At 55.7% G+C, this 18,420-nt stretch overlaps 1 protein-coding gene across 5 annotated transcripts; it reads right to left on the bottom strand.

The window, feature by feature from the left end:
- Positions 1-4,796: 4,796 nt before the first annotated feature.
- On the bottom strand, positions 4,797-16,055 carry LOC102980430 (septin-4). 5 transcript variants are annotated; one of them, XM_024127720.3, is made up of 12 exons: positions 15,959-16,055; positions 10,721-11,014; positions 10,276-10,369; positions 9,731-9,817; positions 9,104-9,227; positions 6,520-6,654; positions 6,289-6,406; positions 6,099-6,200; positions 5,803-5,899; positions 5,547-5,709; positions 5,288-5,387; positions 4,797-5,016 (listed from the first exon to the last, which is right to left on the bottom strand). In XM_024127720.3, the coding sequence occupies exons 1-12, from the start codon at positions 15,959-15,961 to the stop codon at positions 4,957-4,959; spliced, it is 1,377 nt and encodes a 458-aa protein (XP_023983488.1). In that variant the 5' UTR covers positions 15,962-16,055; the 3' UTR covers positions 4,797-4,956. The 5 variants fall into 5 exon arrangements, with proteins under 5 accessions (XP_023983488.1, XP_028342533.1, XP_007122911.2 ...); XM_028486732.2 differs by having other exon boundaries at positions 10,971-11,014; XM_007122849.4 differs by lacking the exon at positions 15,959-16,055 and adding an exon at positions 13,140-13,199.
- Positions 16,056-18,420: the final 2,365 nt, after the last annotated feature.

Here is an 18,420-nt window from a genome sequence, read left to right as displayed (position 1 = left end):
GCCTACTATGAGCCGGACATGTTTCAAACATTATCTCACTAAAACCATTCAACTCCCAAAGAAATGAGACTTCAGGCTTACAGAGAAAGTATGCAATTCACCTAAAGTATTTAAGTGGTGGTGCTAGAATTCAAAATTAGACCAGGCTGACTCTTTTCAGCGTATCACAGAAGAGAAAAAGGAAAGGGGCTATCAGTTGGTGGGGGTCAGGACCAGCAGACTTTCTGAGAAGAGACCAGAACAATACTGCACACCCCACACACCCATGTGTCTGTGGAGGAAAAGCGCGAGTCCTCTCACCAACTGAATGCCTTGACCTGTCCCTAAGCACAGGGGACACGTGAAAGAATTAAAGAGATACAGCCAGAGCAAGGACCTGGTCTGGACCCAGGCTTGTAGCTCCCCACTCCCTTCTCATCTCACTGCTTCCTCCTCCCAGCTCTCAGGGGTTAAGGGGTTCCCTGAACTTGAGGTGAAAGAAGGGCAGTTACAGTTAGTGGAGAATTTATGGGATCATTATAACACACACACACACATATACACACACACACATATACACACACACACACATATACACACACACATACACACACACACCGCCCCCAGTGATATGCTGGGCACCTTGAGGGTGCTCTCCTGCTATATATTCAGCTGTTGCCTACAGTAGCTTAACAGACAGCAGGACCTTGGAGCTAGAGAAGCCCCACAGTTTTAGTGGAGTCGCTCCTGATACAGCACCCACAATATTCAAGGGACCCAGTAGGAAGTATAAGGATCTTGATATAAAGAAGCCCTTGCTTTTCAGACCAGAACAGAGAGCTTCACCCAGGGACTGGGAGAAGCAAGAGAAGGGCCATTACGAAGAGCTAAGGGAGCCAGTGGTAGTGTGGGGAAAGCATGGCATAGCACATGCAGAAGAAGACATCTAGAGGCTTCGCGTCCCAGTGCTGTATATCGGCTGATGTTTTGCAACCTAAAGAAGCCCTAATTTACCTCCAGGGCAGATGAACCTGTTTAGTTGCTGAACAGAGTAGCCTGGAGCTCAAGGTCCAGGAGGGGCGGGCAGCTTCATGGAGAAAGACACAAGGATTACAGAAAACACAGTGGTCTGAGGAGAGAGTACTCACCATTCTACCGTGGTGAGGGTCCTGGCTACCTGCTTCTCACTGTAAAGAGACCGAGAAACATAAGCATAAAGAGCAACATTAACATCACCATAGAATCAACAAATGCCACACATCTACTCCTGAACTTCCCCACAACTCTTATTTGCCTTCCTCGCAGAGAATCCAGCCTCTCCACAAGTCACCATGCTAGACAGAGGTAATGGGAGCTATATGAGGAGAAGGCAACAAGCGACTCTGCAGGGCATGAAGGCAGCCATCAAGTTCTGGAGCAGGACTCAAGAGTCCTCATTCCCAGTCCCAAAAAGAGAAGCAAAACACTCCAAACCCTGTTCTTTGTGGGAGAGCAAAAGAACTGCCAACTCTGAAGAGACAGAGGCTGTCCAGCCAGGGCTCACTTCTGGCCCTGGTGGGAACGTGAATCCACAAGAGCGCTCTGCCAGCCTCTGAGTCTGGGAGTAGCACCCACCTGACCTGTTTGCTGGGGGCAGAGTCCAGAGCAGAGGACAAGAGGGAGGGGACCACAACCTGTGATCAGAAGGCAGCAGGGCTGGACATGCCTTGCTGCGTGTACTTGACACCAAGTGGGGTGCAGGTTAGTGGGAGGAGGCCACACAATGGGGACAGAATCAGGCCAGTGCAGGCCTCAGAGTCAGTACCTGTCAAATGGGCCCAAGCAACAGAAATGTCAGGATGGGCCTCCTTGGCCCACTTAGGGAACCACTTAGGGAACCAGGCCCAGGTTTCACTGACATTTTTCTTTATGCCTGCTATCCGAGCTCAGGGGCAGTCCAGCAGTGCCTCGCAGAAGGCTGTGGGGATAAAAGTCTCCATCTGTGGCCCTACCCGCCTCCGTAATCACAGCCCACCCTCCCCATGGGGGAGCCAGCAAGCGGCAAGACAGAGGTGCTGCCTCACCGCCCACTGGCAAGCAGCCTCAGGGAAACGGAGAGAGGGAGAGACAAGGACAGGCCTGGGAGGCCCAGGGTTCCCGCACCTAGGTGATCTGGCCACGGGGTGGGGGTGGGGGGGGGCGGGTCAGGCTGACAGGGGAGCCCAGGTACCCAGGTTCTAGGGGCGGAGCCTAAAGACTCGGAGGCGGAGCCCCGAATGACAGAGGGCGGGGCTCACGAAAGCCGGTGGGACCGGGGCGGGGCCGGGCAAGACGCGGTCGTTGTGGCTCCCAAACTGGCAGTGCACGGGGCACGGTGACTCACCCAGGTGGCGTCCGCCCGACCCTCCGAGGCCGCGCTCTCACTACTTCCGTCTCCCGCAGCTGCGGAGGCCGCGCAGCTTCGACCCCACCACGGTGCCCCTCTCCCCAGCCAATCCTATCTCTGGCCTGCGCCCACCCTGGCCAATAGCCACACCAAGTCCCGCCCTGCCCCCCACCACGCAGCCGCCGCCCTCACTATTCACGCCGCTCATTGGTCAAATGGGGCAGACGCCCTCCCAGCCTTTAGCCTATCGGGTGCCGGAAGACGAGACTGTACCTGGAGGGAGGAGGCGCGGCGCGGGAGAGGAGACGCGACCAATGGGAAATCACAGCGCGTCCCTGCGGTAGCCAATGGAAGAACAGTAAAAGGGGGGCCGCGGGCTAAGGCTCCAGGGGCCGGAAGTGGGGGCGGTCTGTCGCCTACTGGTAGCGCAATTGAAGGCGGGGCCTTGTAGGGACAGAGGCCTTACAGCCACTTCCGGTGACCACCCCGCCCCCGGGTTACTTCTCAAGTAGATCTCCGGCGGCGCCTTAGTTTATCCATTTTCCGTTTTGGTTTCGCCGCGGTCATCCGTCCCAAAGCCGGAAGGGAGAGAAAGACCCCAAACGCTAAGAGAGGAGGGAGGGCTGGGCCTGAGGCTCCGTCTGCGTCTTCTACTGGCGCGGGCTGGGGAGGGTTTCCCTTCTTCCGCACCTTGACGTGTTCCTCCAACCTTCACTTTTCATCCGCGAACCGACCCTGCTCTCCGTGACCTGAATGAACGGTGCCTTCAGTTTTGAGAAGACCTCTCACCTGAGAAATAGGACTGAGACTGCCACGAGCTAGCTGCGACCTTCTGGTCTGTAAAGGGTGTGGGGAATAGGATTCTCCCGAGGATCTAGCTCTTCGCTCCTCCCTTCCTCTCTCCCACGGAGAGCCAGAGCAGGCAGCAGGGCGGTGGGTGGCCGCTGGAGGTCGCCGTGGCCCCGAGATACCACCAACCCGGCAGAAATGGAAAACAGTTGATTCAGATTCTCAACCGATAGCTTCAGTTCAGGAGTGGGCCTGAATCCTTTAATAGCAGGCATCAGGGCCATTATGTCCTCACGTGTCTCTTTCTTATAGGACACTGGGACTTTTACTACATTTAGTAAATTCCAGGAAAACTGGAACCTTACCTGTGTTCAGTGCTTTAACTCCAAGGTTTAAAACAGTGTTTGTTGGGACATCCCCGGAGGTGCAGTGGTTAAGAATCTGCCTGCCAATGCAGGGGACACGGTTCGAGCCCTGGTCTGGGAAGATCCCACATGCCGCGGAGCAACTCAGCCTGTGCGCCACAACTACTGGGCCTGCGCTGTAGAGCCTGCAGGCCACAACCACTGAGCCCATGTGCCACAACTACTGAAGCCCACACGCCTAGAGCCTGTGCTCTGCAACAAGAGAAGCCATTGCAATGAGAAGCCCACGCACTGCAATGAAGAGCAGCCCTCTCTCGCTTCAACTAGAGAAAGCCCGCGTGCAGCAACGAAGACCCAACGCAGCCAAAACTAAAATTAAAAAATTAATAATATAAAAATAAAAAAAAATAAAACAGTGTCTGCAACCTAGCAGATGCTTAATAAATATTTGTTAAATGAATACTGAATTCTTCCAGGACGATGATTGTACTCTATCCATTCCCAGCACTTACTACAGTGTTTGGTGATTACAGGGGTTTCAGCATTTGTTCAGTGCTCTATCACAGGCTTCCTAGAGTACAGAGCTTAATTCGTACTACATATCCCTTTCCCCAAATCAGGGGAAATACGAAGGTTGCATGCAATTAATACGATGTTTTCTCGGGGGAGATATCAAATCCTAAACTTCTATGGGGTTGTCAGTACTGTATGTGGTAAAGATGAGAGGGGCTCCAGATAACAGAGGCAGGAGAGATACAATCAGGAGGATGGACAGGCCAGGCTGGATTCTGGGCACGGACTGAACCCTGTCATGAGAGGAGAAAGTTTTCCCCACTCTCCCTTCCCTACTAAAAGTCAGAAGCCGGCATCCTCCTCCAGCAACCTTTCAAAACTGGGTCCTAGGATCTTCTTGGTTTCCATGAGATGGTAAAGATACAGACAGTGGGCTTCGCTGGTGGCGCAGTGGTTAAGAATCCGCCTGCCAATGCAGGGGACACAGGTTCGAGCCCTGGTCCGGGAAGATCCCACATGCCGTGGAGCAACCAGGCCAGTGCGCCACAACTACTGAGCCTGTGCTCTAGAGCCCACGAGCCACAACTACTGAAGCCTGCGCTCCTAGAGCCCGTGCTCTGCAACAAAGAGAAGCCACTGCAATGAGAAGCCCGTGCACCGCCAACGAAAAGTAGCCCCCGCTCTCCACAACTAGAGAAAGCCCGCGCACAGCAACGAAGACCCAACGCAGCCAAAAAAAAAATAAATTTATAAAGATACAGACAGTGACACCAGAAGCCACCTACAGATTTGTTAAACTTTATTTCCTCTGAGTCTCTGGGGAGGCAGCAGGGATGTAAGGCGAAGTGGCAGTAGCTGCAGGGGCCTGAGCAGAGCTGGTGCTGGGAGGGGCCGGCATAGGCGGGACGAAGAGGCGGTGTTTAAATATTCAAGGCTGAAAGCCGGCTAATGGGTCTCCTTCATCTGTCTTTGGATTTTGTGCAGCATCTCCTGCATCCGTCGCAGCTGGAACAGGCACATGAATCAAAGTGGGGCCTTTCAGAGAGTCCTATAGATTTAGAGAAGTGCCCCCAACCTCTAATCCCTTCAGCCAGGGCCTTGGTAGCCCTGAGGTGTGATGGACTCTCTGGGTAGAACCACTAAGCCACCAGTCCAGGATCCAGATATGTACCAGGGCCAGGGATATTCCTATTCCCAAACCAAGAGATACTGAGGGTTATGACTAAGCAGGGGTCCTCTCAGGCTGGCAACCCCTACTGCCCCACCCAACTCTCACCTCCTCATCTTTCTCTCGGATCAGCCTCTCGGTTTCTGGATCTGTCCCTGGTGGGACAGCAGGAATGGGGAAGTCGGTACCACTCTCTCGAGTCAGTTTGCTGAGGGGGAGGGGAAAGGGGGGTTGGTAAGGCTAGGGAGACCCCAGCACCTGCTTGGATTGAGCCCAGAGCCTATAGAACAAAGGAAGGGCTTTGTCTCACCCAAGGCTGTGCTTGGAACCCCACCCCTGCCAGCTCTGTCCTGGCCTTTGGCCATACTTGCGATTCCGTTCTTTCACCACCAGGCGGGTCATGCTCTGGATGCACTGTGCCCGGTAGTTCTCATAATGTGTCTCCCGGGTCACGTCCTTCAGGTCCTGCATGTGAGTACGCACCAGCATTGTCCGCAGCTTCACAAAGTCGCAGTGCCCTGGGTTTTCCACTGCACGGCAAGGCTAGGGGTCAGCCAGGGGCGTGGGTAGAGGAGAACCATTGAGGGCAAGGAGATACCCTGGTCACAAGCTCAGTGCTTTACCTTCCACAATGCCCCAGGGGTAGAGCCGGCCCCGAACTCGCCGCCCTCTGGCCTCTACCACAGTGTTGCTACCAATTACAGCAAATGGGATGCTTTCCTGGAAGAAGTCAGGGGTGTCTGTCAACACCACCATTCTCACGCCCGTTCCTTTCCACCTGTATCTTCATCTTCTCTGGTTCATGCTAGGAAACCAGGGTCCTCTTCCACCCCAAGAGCCCACCCTTATATAGAATTCTACTTCCCTTTTCTGCCCAGAAGAAACAAGATGGGAAAGGGATGCCCTGGGGTGGCCCCACCTTTAGGGCTTGGTCCTGTAATTTGAAGTCCTCATCCTCGTCAGAGTCACAGTCTGGGAACTGGTACACCTTGATTCCAAAGTGCTCAATCTCCTCCCGGATCTGGCAAACACATGAGGGGCCCATAGTTCTGGCGACCCCATCCTTTCCAGAAGCCCACCTGCTCCCCTCCCCCACCAGCTTCCCTCACTTTGCGTTTCTTGCGCTCCACTTCTGGAGGTGTCAGTGTGTCCGCCTTTGCCAAGATAGGCACGATGTTGACCCGCTGATGCAGGGCCTTCATAAATTCAACATCCAATGGCCGGAGCCTGGGGAACAGGAAACTGTGACCACCTGCTAGTGGCAGCCCTGCCCCTGGTGCTCTTGGCCTGTTCCCTTGGCAACACCCAGTGGTGTCAGGAGCCTCAGGCTCAGACCATACCCGTGGCCAAAGGGCGAGATGAAGTACAGGCAGCAGTGCACCCTGTTGTCTTGGATGTTCTTGCGGTTCAGGCCACTCTCATCTCGGAAATACTGCTCAAACTGCTGGTCGATGTATTCTGCCACGGGCTTCCAGCTGGGGCAGGGACAGACAAGCAGAGACTGGAAGTGAGGGCTGCCTAGTGAGCTCTGGGCCTGCAAGGAGCCCACGCCCCGAGCAGTCTTTTCAAGACTTTGCTATTCCCCGACTTGCTTTATTACATCTTCAGGGAGGTGCCTGGGTAGGACAGGGGTGCATCTCAAACATCCTGATAGAAAATCAGACTAAGCACACAGACAGAGGTCAATAAATATTAGCTTGATGGAAGGAAAAGAGCCCAGGTGACCAAACAAAGCAATAAGACTAGCAAGGTGCCGGCAGGTGAAAAGCAACTGGAGGCCAGGGCAGCCCTAAGTCAGGTTCACAGTTCAGCCTCAGAGCCTTTGTTCATGTGGTTCCATCCTCTCCTCCACCTCTCCAAGCCCACTCCATCCTTCAAAGCCATATCCAAGAACCATCTCTTCCATGAAGGCTCCTGTGACTACAGCAATGCACACTCCTCTCCCCTTCCCTTCACCACACACAGAGGTTTTATATTTATTCAACAACCTCAGTTTTCAAGTCTCTTGCTCTTCTGTTATTGAGTTTCATCCTCACTGATAGGTGCCCTGATGGGTGGACATTATGAGCATCTTTATTCTCATTTTATACATGAAGAAGCTAAATCCAGAGCTGCTAAGAGACTTAATCCAGATCACTTTAGCTAGCAAATTCTCTACCCACTCAAGCCCCTGGCCTTCTGACTCTTAGTTCAGTGTGTTTGCCACCACAATGCCCCACTCATTTACTAACCTAAGTTTTTACCTGATTGACACACGTTAGAGACCTGCTGTGCCCCCCACTCCCCCACTCCCACTGCCACGAGACTGTAAGACTCCCAGTGACAGGGGTTAATTCACACTTGTTCTGCACCCCTTAAAATGTCCAGCACAGGCTGGACACCTCATCTGTGCTCAATAAATTCCTGCTGGTTGATTAAATGAGTACATGTGGTGGTACACTGTAAACTGTGAGGCGCCAGGCAAGTGAAATTATTATTATTATGGAAGGCAAGAGGAGGTAAGTAGACTGATTGAAGGAGGGAGTGATACTTGCTAAAGTAGGAAGCAGGTGCTGGTTGGGGCTCGAGTTTCAGGGCGAGCCCAGTTTGCTGAGACGCAGTCCCCGATCTGGAAGGGTGGTGATGACTGGAGACCACCTCAATCCAGCAGGACTATTTACAGAGACCATGCACCATGTACCAGCACAGTGTGTGGCAAGAATATAAGAAGTGGCCCTCCCCTCAAGGCTTAGATCATGAAGTTGAAGATGAACCAATGTGCTGAGCCAAAAGTCACGTGTTGTAATGATCAAGCACAAATGGAGGGGATAGCGGTTCAGAGCACAGAAAGGTCCGTAAGGGTCTGATCAGTCTGTGAGGCAATTATCCAGGGTCAGCTTCCTGGGCGTGTGACCCGTGCAGTCATACCGGGGCCCTGCGCTCAGAGAGGCCCACATTTGGTTTATTCTCTGCTGTGGCCACGCTGAAATTCTTAATCATTTTGAACAGGGGACCCCACACTTTTATGTTTCACTGATCCTGACATTATCATCTTAATATTCATGAGTATAATGTACACAGCCCTGTAAAAACTGTACGTTTTTAATGCATATTCACATGCATCTTTCTGGGTTGCTTTTCAGATCAACTGGGTGAGGTGGTAAGGCCAGCACTTTTCAGTTGAAGAAACGGGAATGTGGTCATTTGCTCAAGATCACGCAGTTCCTAAATGCTGCATCGAGATCTGCACTCTCAGGCTAGGTGTCTCAGCACCACCCTGCCTAACTCCCTCATCAAAGGCATCACCTTTTCTCCTGTCCTTATCATCCATTCTCCTCCTCATCTACTCAGGTCTGTCTGACTGACCATTATCTAAGCATCCTTCTAGTTCCTGAAAAAAAAGGCAGGGATGATTGCGGGGGGCCTGGCAAGCCACCTTTTATTTTGGCAGGTGGCCTAGAGGGTCCCGGGCGTTTAAACAAAGTTACACCCATGCTCTCCCTTTGCCTCTTATTTCTCCCCTCACCCCTCCCTCCACGCACTCTCACGCCTTTAATAACTTGCTTGTAGCACCTAAAATGTTGCTGGTGAAAGGAATGGAAGGAGGGAGGGTGACAACTACCGACCGCCTACTTCTATGTCAGGCTCTGTGCTACACGTTTTCACATGTGTTTGCTTTCTTGAGGCGCTTCTTTCCTATCTGTGTCCTCAACCCCATTCTAGAACTGTGGGTCAAGTCAACAGAACATTAGAGATCATCTGTTCCAAGGCCTTCCCTCTCACTTTACAGAGGAGACAGCTGTCCGGTAAAGGGCAGTGGCACGCTCGAGAGCACAAACCCCTTCTTCTTGACAATTGTGGGCGTGTCTGTGCCTATGTGCGCCCCTGTGTACGTGTACGGAATTGGTGGGGGGCGGGGCAGGGGCTGTGCTTGGTCAGACATACCACTCTGTGTTGTTGACCGCATCCCCAAAACCCGGTGTGTCCACAATGGTGAGCCGCAGCTTCACACCCTTCTCTTCTATGTCCACTGCATGTTTAGTGATCTCCACTGTTTGCATGATCCGCTCTGGAGAAGGGGGAAACTGAGGCCAGGGCAAGGGCAAGGACCTGCCCAGTCAGGACACACCACCCACCCCAGCCAGTGCTGCCCAGACTGCCTCACCCGCACTGCCCCCTTCCCGCCCCCGGGGGCTGCCTGGGGGCCTGTTCTCTGGGAACCAGCAAGGAGCACATTTCCCAACACAGGAAATGCCGGTGGCTGTTGGCTCTGGCCCCAGCCTCTTCTCTGCTCCCGGGCTCTTTTCTCGGATTCCTGGAATCCTTTGGGGGTCAGAGACTCACTCCAAGAGCAGGATTCTGGTCCCTGCCCTGCTTCAGCACCCAAATCTTTAGGGAGCTGGCTGGTGGGCTTCCAGGCCAAATAGGCCTACAGAGAGATGCCGGCAGTCTCTCTAGGAAGCCACGGCTTCCTGCATGCTGGGGAAGGCCCCATCGCTCAGAGCCTGCAGTCAGTTCGATTTCCCAAGTCAGCTCTGCCTGCCTGTCTCCATGCTCCTCTCCTTTCCTCACCTTCAGCACTGAGGAGTTTCCGGTCCCGGTACAGATCAGTGAGGAAGAGGCTATTGACGAGAGTGGATTTCCCCAGACCAGACTCTCCTGACAGGGGAGAGAGGACAGAGGCACCAAATCAGATCTGTAACCAAGAGGCAACCCCGCCGGACCAAGGTGGCGGGCTTGCGGGGGCAGCAGCTCTCTTATCTAATTGGGAAGAGACTAACTAAACCACAGCAGAGCTGGAAGGAAGCAGAGAGAAGAGCTCGTCCAGCCTTCTCATTTGGATGCGGCCCAGAGAGGATAGGAGATTGCCCAAGGTCACACAGAGAAAGGCAACTACTAGAAAGCTGAGGGTTAAATGTTCTTTGTACCTCGTCACCACCCCCTCCCCTGCAACATATACATACTTTTGGCCACCCGCGTCTCCCAGCTATTTTGCAAAAAGGGACAGCCCCTGGCTTTCTCCTGCCCTACCCATACCCACTCCCCACACACAGACCATCCCCACTTGAGACACCTCTTGCCCAGCCCTGCCCTGCCCTGCCCCGCCCCTGCTCTACCTGCCACCATGAGGGTAAAGTCAAAACCTTTCTTCACGGACTTTCGGTGGACTTGATTGGGGAGGGTCGCAAAGCCCACATACTCCTTGTCATCCTGGTGGACGAGAAGGCAGACTGCATCAGGGTAGAGGCAGAAGAACCCCAGGACCCAACGCCAGCCTTAAAGAGCGGTGCCAGACTCCTTTGAGGCCCCATCTGGGGCTACCGGCTGGGCTCCTGTCCCTGCTGATATTGTGAGTTTCCAACATACCTGGGGGGTGACACCACAGAGTTGGGGCCAACACAGGACAGAGAGGGGCTCCAGCTCAGCACGCACATGCATGCACGCACACACACGCACGCGCGTGCACGCACACGCACACGCACACTCGGGCTGTCTCTGCTCCCTCCCTGGGTCCTCCTGCACCAGCCCACTGAAAGGCAAAGGCAGGGCTGGAGGCTCTACCTCAGAGGAGTCATAGGGATCGAGCTTGCCCCACGGGCTGCGGGGCCGGGCTGAGGGGCTGAGAGGGGCTGAGGCAGAGATGTACTGCTGGCTGTCAGAGGGCTGGGGCCACGAAGGGGGCCTGAACTCCAGGTCATCCTGGCAGAGGTCCGAGGCCTGGGGCCTCGGCTCCAGGATTTGGGGCCTGGACACCCAGGTCTTGGCCTCTGGTTGGTGGTAGGTCTCGCTTCCTGGGAAATCCTTCACGAACTTGTTCAGTTCTGCATCATCCGCGTCCTCCAGAAAGCGCTTGATCTGAGGGTTCGGGGTGGGGTGGGGTAGGCGGGCAGGTGGCAGGAAGGGAAGAATGAAGGAGGAAGACAGGAGAAGGCAAGAGGGAGAAAGGAAAGCACTTATGGTTACAAGGGAAAGAAACTGCACAGGCGGCCAAGCCAGAGGAAGTGCTCACCATCCCTCCCGCAACTGCTCACATGCCTCCCTGGTCCAAGGGTCCAAGACGTCAGGAAAGGCCCTGGCGTCCAGCAGCAACCCTGGGCAGCCCCCAGAGCCCTTGCAAACTGCTCTGGGGAACTGAGTAGCTCCAGTCCCAAGGCTCCCTCTCAACAGGGTGCTTGTTGAGGCTGCCCTTCCAAGCCAGGACCAGGGACTGCCCCAAAGGCCAGGAAGTCAGGCTGAATGAGGGGGAGCAGACAGAGGCATTCGAGCTGAGAGGAGAATGTGGCTCAGGACTCAAGGAGAGTGCAGCCAGACAGACTGGGGTGGGGGCAGGAAGGAGGGGGGGCGGAGAAGGGAGCTGCCAGCCCCAGGCAAATCAAGAGCCAGCAGGGGTCTCTTCGCCTCCTGTCACTGCAGTGGCTGAGCTCTGGGACTGAGGTGCAGACTCTACTGGAGGTGCTCACTCCCCAGGACTCACTGCCCAGAACTCAGTACAGCTGACCTGACCCCCCCTTATTCCAGACACTGAGCCACACGGAGCCTGAGCCTGGGCCCCAGGAGCGAAGGGGAAACCTGCCAGTGGGTGCTGAGTGTGGGTGAAGGGGAGCTGGGAGGGACCAGGTGAGGGAGGACGGCAGGACACTTCTGACAGCCCCCAACTGTGAGGGATGTATGGGGGAAGCACCCGCAGCTGCCCCTTGCCCCCTGTGCCCAGAGACAGGCTTCAGCCTGCAGTGTGGGAGGGGGTCTGGTCTCAACTGTGAACCGCACGGGTGGTAGGCAGCGGGGGGCTGGCTCCTCTGTGGAGACCTGCTCCGCTCCATCTCCAGCTGGGAAGACAGGCCACTCCCCCCTACTCTGACCCTCAGCTCCAGACCCTAAAGCTTCCTCTCTCTCCTTTGGGGCCAGCCCCCTTTGCAGAGTGCCTGGCGGTGCTGGGCTCAGCTCGGCCTCACAAAACCCACGTGCCTCCCCCAGACAACGGACAAGGGCCGGCTTCACAGGCTGACTCACCCTCTGGGAATCAGCCAAGCCAGTGGGGGCTACCCCAGACCACTGTGGAGTCCCAGCCAGGGTGAGGGCAGAGAACATGGCCGCGGTCTTCCTGCAGGCCCCCGTTTTACAAAGGGAAGAACTGAGGGATGCAGTCACGCTGCCGGGTTTATGCAGAGGGAAGGGACTAGACGGGGCGGCTAGAGGGGAAAGTCCCCTAAGAGCTACTTCCAGGCTGTCGCCTCTCAAGTCCCCATTCCTGCTCATAGCCGTAGTCTCCAGGGTTTGCCTAGACAGGAAAAGGGGCCTTTTAGATGGAAACTGGAACCAGCAGGTAGGGGCCAAGCGGCCAGAAGAGACAGTCCTGAGGCAAGCCTGACCCAACAGGCTTTTTCTTACCCACAGTATTTGTGGGGGCCGGTGGGGTGACCATACATGCCAGTTTATGTTTGTTGTTCTGGCATAATTGCCCCTTTTCACTCTGAAAAGTGTCCCAGCTTGGATGATTAATTATATGGCAACAGAGAAGGGATGGGGCTGGGGGTGGCAGCTGAAGGGTCTGGGGAATTCGGGGAAATCCTGCCCCTCTGCACAACCCCACAGTGACCCAGCAGTCGGTCTGGGGGTCAGGCTGAGGCTGGGAGAGAGAGGACTGCACTCCGCCTGGTTTCCCCAGGGGCACTGAGCAGCAGGGCAGCAAGGAAGGGAGAGAGGAAGGCACTGATGGAGACCCCCAGCCCTTGCAATCTTCAAGTAGAGTCACCAGGAACCCAGCACCACTCTCCATGCCAGGGAGCTGCTCATCAGCACACAGGGGCCCACAGGGGCTCTAGACAAGGAGTTAGGACACGAGGGGCCTCACCTCCTCTCTGTCCTTCCCTGCCCCCGGCTCTGCCAGTGACCAAATCATTTTCTGACTTTGAGCCCCAACCCCAGGCAATGCAGGGGGAAGACAGGGCGGGTGCACCCATCTCCCAGAGCAGCACCTTACCCCAGCTTCAGTCCTGTCCTCAGGGACAGAACTGCCTTGCCATCCCAGTGACCGGTCCATGTCCCACGCTTCAGACTCCCTGTCAGCAAGCTCTAGGTCTAATTTTATCTCCCAAGAAAAGTTCCTCACACACAGAAACAGCCTGGTCTTGATGCTCTCGTTGTAATCCAGCGTCCTGACTTGCTCCTTTCCCTTTCTCTCTGACCCCCCTGTGTCTGTCAGGGGCCAAAAAAGCCTGTGGAATGTCCTTCCCCAACCCCTCCTCCTCCCTTCCCTTGGCTCCCACCCTCCAAGGACAGCTCAGCTGCAGCAGGATCACTCGTTTTTTTCTGCAGTCCCCTCCTCCTCTGATTGGCTGCTCCATGATGCCTGCCCGCCGCCTACCCCGATGGGCACAGCACCAGCCTCCCAAGTCTGTCTGCAACACAGGCTCTTGATCCACTTGGCCTCTCGTGTAACCCCCAAGGACACCCCTGAGGCCTGTCAGAGGGTTGAGACCTGTCCCCAAGGTGACCTGGTCCATCAGTACATGGGGCAGCTACCCAGGAGACTCCAGTCCCAAAGGTTTCCAATCTCTTTCACCTTAACTTCAAGCAGTGCTGAAGTAGTGTGGGGTGTCCTATAATCCCCTGGGTGTATGTTCTCTCAGGAATGGCCCCACTTTTCTTCCCAGTGTCCCTCTGTGTTCTCTCAGTGGAGAACCGCACTGCCTTCAGAAATCTGCCCCTAGATTTCCCTGCAGAGAGTCCCAGCCACAGAGAGGCCTTTGCTGCAGGGACTCCTTCCATCCTAGGATACCTGACCTCTGACTCATGGGGACCTGTATCACTTTCATCACCCCATCACTTTCAGAGAGTCAGCAGGGGAGCTGCTAACACTTGGTCTCTGAGGTGCCTGAGTTCAGGTCAAGGAGAGGCTGGGATCCCAGAGGCTTCAAAGTTGCCGATTAGGTGGGAGACAAATTGAGGGACGTAACTGGGAGTGTGCAGATGCAGCACTTGACTAGGAGTCAGGAGACCAGTGCTTCTGGTTTGGCTAGAAATACCCTTTGTGATTTTGAATAGTGTCTTAATTTCAGGGCCTCAAAGTCCAGTTGTGAATGGCCCTTCCTTGCCTCCCAGGAAGGCTGGGGAAAGAAAGCACTCCCAGATGACAGATACCTCAAGCTGCTTTGAACCTGGGGAGAGAAGGTACATCTCAAGTCACAGGATGGTTATTAATGTTAGCCAAGTCATTCTTTCTGCATGCCAGTTAAAAACCCCTGGGGCTCCTGGGCTGGGGAGCTCTCCCCACTGATCTCCGAAGCAGCTGGGTGCCTGATCTCCTTCCACAAAGTGACCCTCATAGAGAAGTCTGGCTTGACATGAACCCAGTCAGCTTAAGGACTGGGCTGGTTTGAGGCAGGGGCCTGAGGCTGAGGACGCTGGTGGTGACGGGGTGCCTTTAAATACAGAGGAACAGGGTGGCCTCAGCCAAGTTGAAGCACCAAGACCTCAGCTGAACTGAACTTAGTGTGTGGCAGAAAAAGCCCCTCTCGGCCCCTGCACCAGGGACACTTGGCACTAAGAACAATCAGTGCTCCCCCAGGCTTCCATCCCTGGTACAATCAGTCTGTCCATCCCCATGTGAGGAGAAGGATGGGGGCAGGGATAAAGGCAGCCACCACTTGGCCTCTCCCAGGAAACCCCTCTCTGGGGAAGGTCACAGTGTCACCAAGACTTCCTGGCCAAGACTTGGGCCTCGGCCTGGACACAGCTTGAGAGAGAAGAGCCCAAAAGGTTGGCCTTTCTAGACCTGGAAGCTTCTGATTCCACAGGGCCCAGGGAGTTCCTTTCTGGAGGCCGCCCACAGCCAACATCCTGCCCCACAGGCTGGTCACGGATCTCCTCCTGCTGTAAACAGCCTGTGCTTCCCAATGCAGAGGGCAAAGGCTAGGGGGCTTCCAGACTGGGAGGAGAAGCTGGCATAGGGCCTGGAGGCCCTGACACTCAGCATAATGTGTTTGTGGCAGGCTCTGGCAATGATGGCAGGAAAAGAGCTTGCACCCTCACAGCCAAACATCAAAACTTCCTACCTGGGGGGTCTTCAGGGTGGTTGGCTGGGGTTACTGTCTCTCCTCCCACCACAGGCAGGTGGCAGGAATGAGTTCCTTCCACCCTCCACCACTGCAGAGGGACCTGGCTTGGGGGGAGGGGGTAGGATGCAGCAGGAGGAAGATTCCCCATGGTTCCTGTCTCAGAGGCCGAGGGATACAGCTGATCCCACGGGGTAGGATGGTGGCTGGGCCTCCCTCTCTCCGAGGTCCCTGGGCAGATGGTGCTGTGGGAAGGGAGGGCCCAAGCGTCTCACCATCCCTCTTGGCGAGGCAGGCAGTGTTTGCGGGCCTCCTGTGTGTGTTTTCCAAGGAAGTTGGTGCTGGTCCCTGAGCCCAGGGTAGGTGGGCGAGGAAGAGTCACCCAGGTAACAGCTGACCCAGGCAAGGGTGGGGACCCTCACCTCCGCCCCTGCCTGACTCACTCACCCCAGCCCACCAGCGCGTCTCGGCCGGCGCCCCCTCTCCACCCAGCACGGACCCACCCCTTCGTCCAAGAACGGGGCAGCACCCCGGTGGCCGGGGCCCACTCCGTGTCTGCTCGCATCAGAAGAAGAAACTTGGGAGCAGCGACGCAGCGCCGTCCGCCAGCCTGCCTGTGCCCGCGGCAGGCGACAGCGCCTCCCGCCCCGCACAGCCTGGACTGCGGCGCCGCGGGTCTCGGCGAAGCCGCCCGGGAGCGGCGGGCCCTGCGCGCCCGGCCCCGCCCCACGCCCGCCAGCCTTACCATGGCTGCAGCCCGGGCCGGGCCGGCTCCGCCTGGACAGCGCCCGAGCGACCCGCGGCCGGAGCTGCGTGCCGACCTCGCCACACCGCCGGCCCCCGCCCGCTGCCCCGAGAGTGGACCAGCCGGGGGCGGGGCCCGGCGGCGGGGGCGGGGCGGGGCGGCCCCGGGGCGGGGCCTGCACCTCCGCGGCGCGGGGAGCCGGCGCAGGCTGGGCAAGGGGCGGCAGGCCCGCCGTGGGGCTTTGCAGCTCTCGACCCCCGGAGACAGGGTGCGGAGAGGCGCTCGGGACAGGGCTTCGCTGGTCACTTGGCTCTTCCTTAGCCCCTAAAGAGTGACCTGCCCAGGCAGCGCAGCACCGTGGGGGCTTGAGCCAGTCCCCAAAGAAAAAGGAAGGGCCCACCTGGTATCCCCAGAAGAAGAAACCTTTGGAAGGAGAGGGGAGTTTGTCTCACAGGTTGGAGAGAAACGATCAGTTACCCCGGAGAGTCCACAAGGTTTGTGGGAATTGAACCCAGCTGATGTCCAAGTTACTGATTGTCCATACCCTCTGTACACCTCCTAAGGTGGAATGTCAGACAATCTCCACCTCCAGCCAAGCTGTGAAGAAGAGACAGGAGGTTCCCTTCGTGCAGGACCCTAGATTAAAGATTAAAGAGGATTTGCTGCATAAATTATCCTGGGATCATCTGTTGGAAGAATGGAAGGGAGAGGCTGAGTGGCCTTTCCGGGGCAGTGAAGCCTTGCCTGTGGCTGTGGAAGGTGGTGAGGGCCTCAGGAGAGGCCATGCTGGGCAAGCAGGTGAAATGCTGTGGGAACAGAATCCCCAGCAGCTTTAGAGGCATTAGAGGCTCAGAAGGGTCAGCAGCAGCTTGGAGAACAGAGATGCTTAGAGGGTGGGGAGTTGGTGGGGATTTCCTGAGCTAATGCAGGTCTAAGCTGGTCAGGCTTCTGTGGAAGTTTCCAGCAGCATGCCCCTCCCTGACTTCCAAGAGTCCTCTTCCAGGGCAGACTGACTGGCTTGAATACACTTTAGACAAAACTGAGGCCACAGGCATGGCCCCCTCCCTCTATTGGTAGAAGTGCCAGAGGCCGGCCTACACTATTTCAGTCTGATCCGTGACCCAGTGGTCTTGGTTGGGATCTGTCAAAACTCAGCAGAGAGAGGGAGGGGGCCTGGGTACCACAGGTGAGATCAGGTTCAGGAAACATGGGGCTGCTATTGAATATTTGGCAATGGTAGGCTAGAGGATAGAAGGTGTGTCATTGCTTAAAGAAGTGCAGGGAGCCCAGGTTCGATCCCTTGTTGGGGAACCAGATCCCACATGCATGCTGCAACTAAGAGTTCTCATGCCACAACTAAGAAGCCCGCATGCTGCAACTAAGAAATCCGCATGCCACAACAAAGATCCTGCGTGCCACAACTAAGACCCAGCGCAGCCAAAATAAATAACAAATAAATAAATTAAAAAAAAAAAAAAGAATACCTCTTGGATGCTTCAGTCTGCAAGGCCTGGACTGTGGGTGCTGGGCCCAAGGGAGAAAGCCTATGTCAAGGAAGACAGGCCCTATCACAAAGCCTTGTTTTCCACACTCATAATGTCCCTCCTTCCCCCAGTTCTGGCTGCTGCTCAAGTGTAGACACAAACACATCTCAGCTAGCAGCTCATCCTCAGCTGCAGCTGGAATCCCAGCTCTGCTCTGGCACCTGCTGCCCAGACCCCAGAGAGCCCTGTGTTTCCTAAGGCATGTTGGTGCCAGCTTGCTTTGAAGGAAGTGAGGCCCCAAAAGAGGAAGGGACCATGGAACTCCTCTCTAAGCCAAGAATCTTGTGGTCTTGATGGTCACAGGCTCAACATGAAGCATGGGCTGGGCAAAATAAAAGCCTAAGGTAGACTCTGGGTCACTCTACCTATACAACCCCGCATGCTAGCCCTATAGCAATTCAGGGGTCTCCATGAGAACTTGGCCTGGGAGTAAGTCCCCATGCCAGCTCTGGCAATTATCTCACTGCCTGAAAGTCCCTTCCCCTCCCTGTGCTTCTGTTTTCCCCGTTGAAAGAGAGGATTGTTCTACCCTCATCTCCAGCTCTCATGTTCCATATTGGGACAGGTAGAGTCTGACACTTGGTCAGAAGCAGGGCTGAGCTATAGCAGCCCTCGTGTGAGTCACTGATCACTGTGTGCTCTGTGCCACCTCCAGCCAGCAGGTTGTCTGGCCAACCTTGCCTCAGTGCCCCTCAGCTCTTGGAGCTCTGGTTCTCTCTTGAAATTCAACCTCCCAGGAGTTCCCTGGTGGCCTAGTGGTTAGGATTCCAGGCTTTCACTGCTGGGGCCTGGGTTCAGTCCCTGGTTGGGGAACTGAGATCCCGCAAGCCATGCAGGCAGAAAAGAAAGGAAGGAAGGAAGGAAGGAAGAAATTCAACATCCCAGCAGGCATTGATGTCCTTGACTAGGGTACAATTT

Source organism: Physeter macrocephalus, unplaced genomic scaffold (genome assembly GCF_002837175.3).
Source record: "Physeter macrocephalus isolate SW-GA unplaced genomic scaffold, ASM283717v5 random_1444, whole genome shotgun sequence".
NCBI lineage: Eukaryota > Metazoa > Chordata > Mammalia > Artiodactyla > Physeteridae > Physeter > Physeter macrocephalus.
The sequence above is the reverse complement of the archived record's forward strand: the minus strand, read 5'-3'. Positions and strand labels throughout refer to the sequence as shown.

What these genes read in the sequence shown, in the direction of transcription:
- LOC102980430 (XM_007122849.4), bottom strand. Translation starts at nt 13,199, where the DNA reads ATGGACCGGTCACTGGGATGGCAAGGCAGTTCTGTCCCTGAGGACAGG. An exon ending in GAAACTCCTCAGTGCTGAAG is followed by an intron (nt 9,228 to 9,730) that starts GTGAGGAAAGGA and finishes CCCCTTCTCCAG; the next exon opens with AGCGGATCATGCAAACAGTG. An exon ending in TACAGGACCAAGCCCTAAAG is followed by an intron (nt 5,900 to 6,098) that starts GTGGGGCCACCC and finishes GACTTCTTCCAG; the next exon opens with GAAAGCATCCCATTTGCTGT.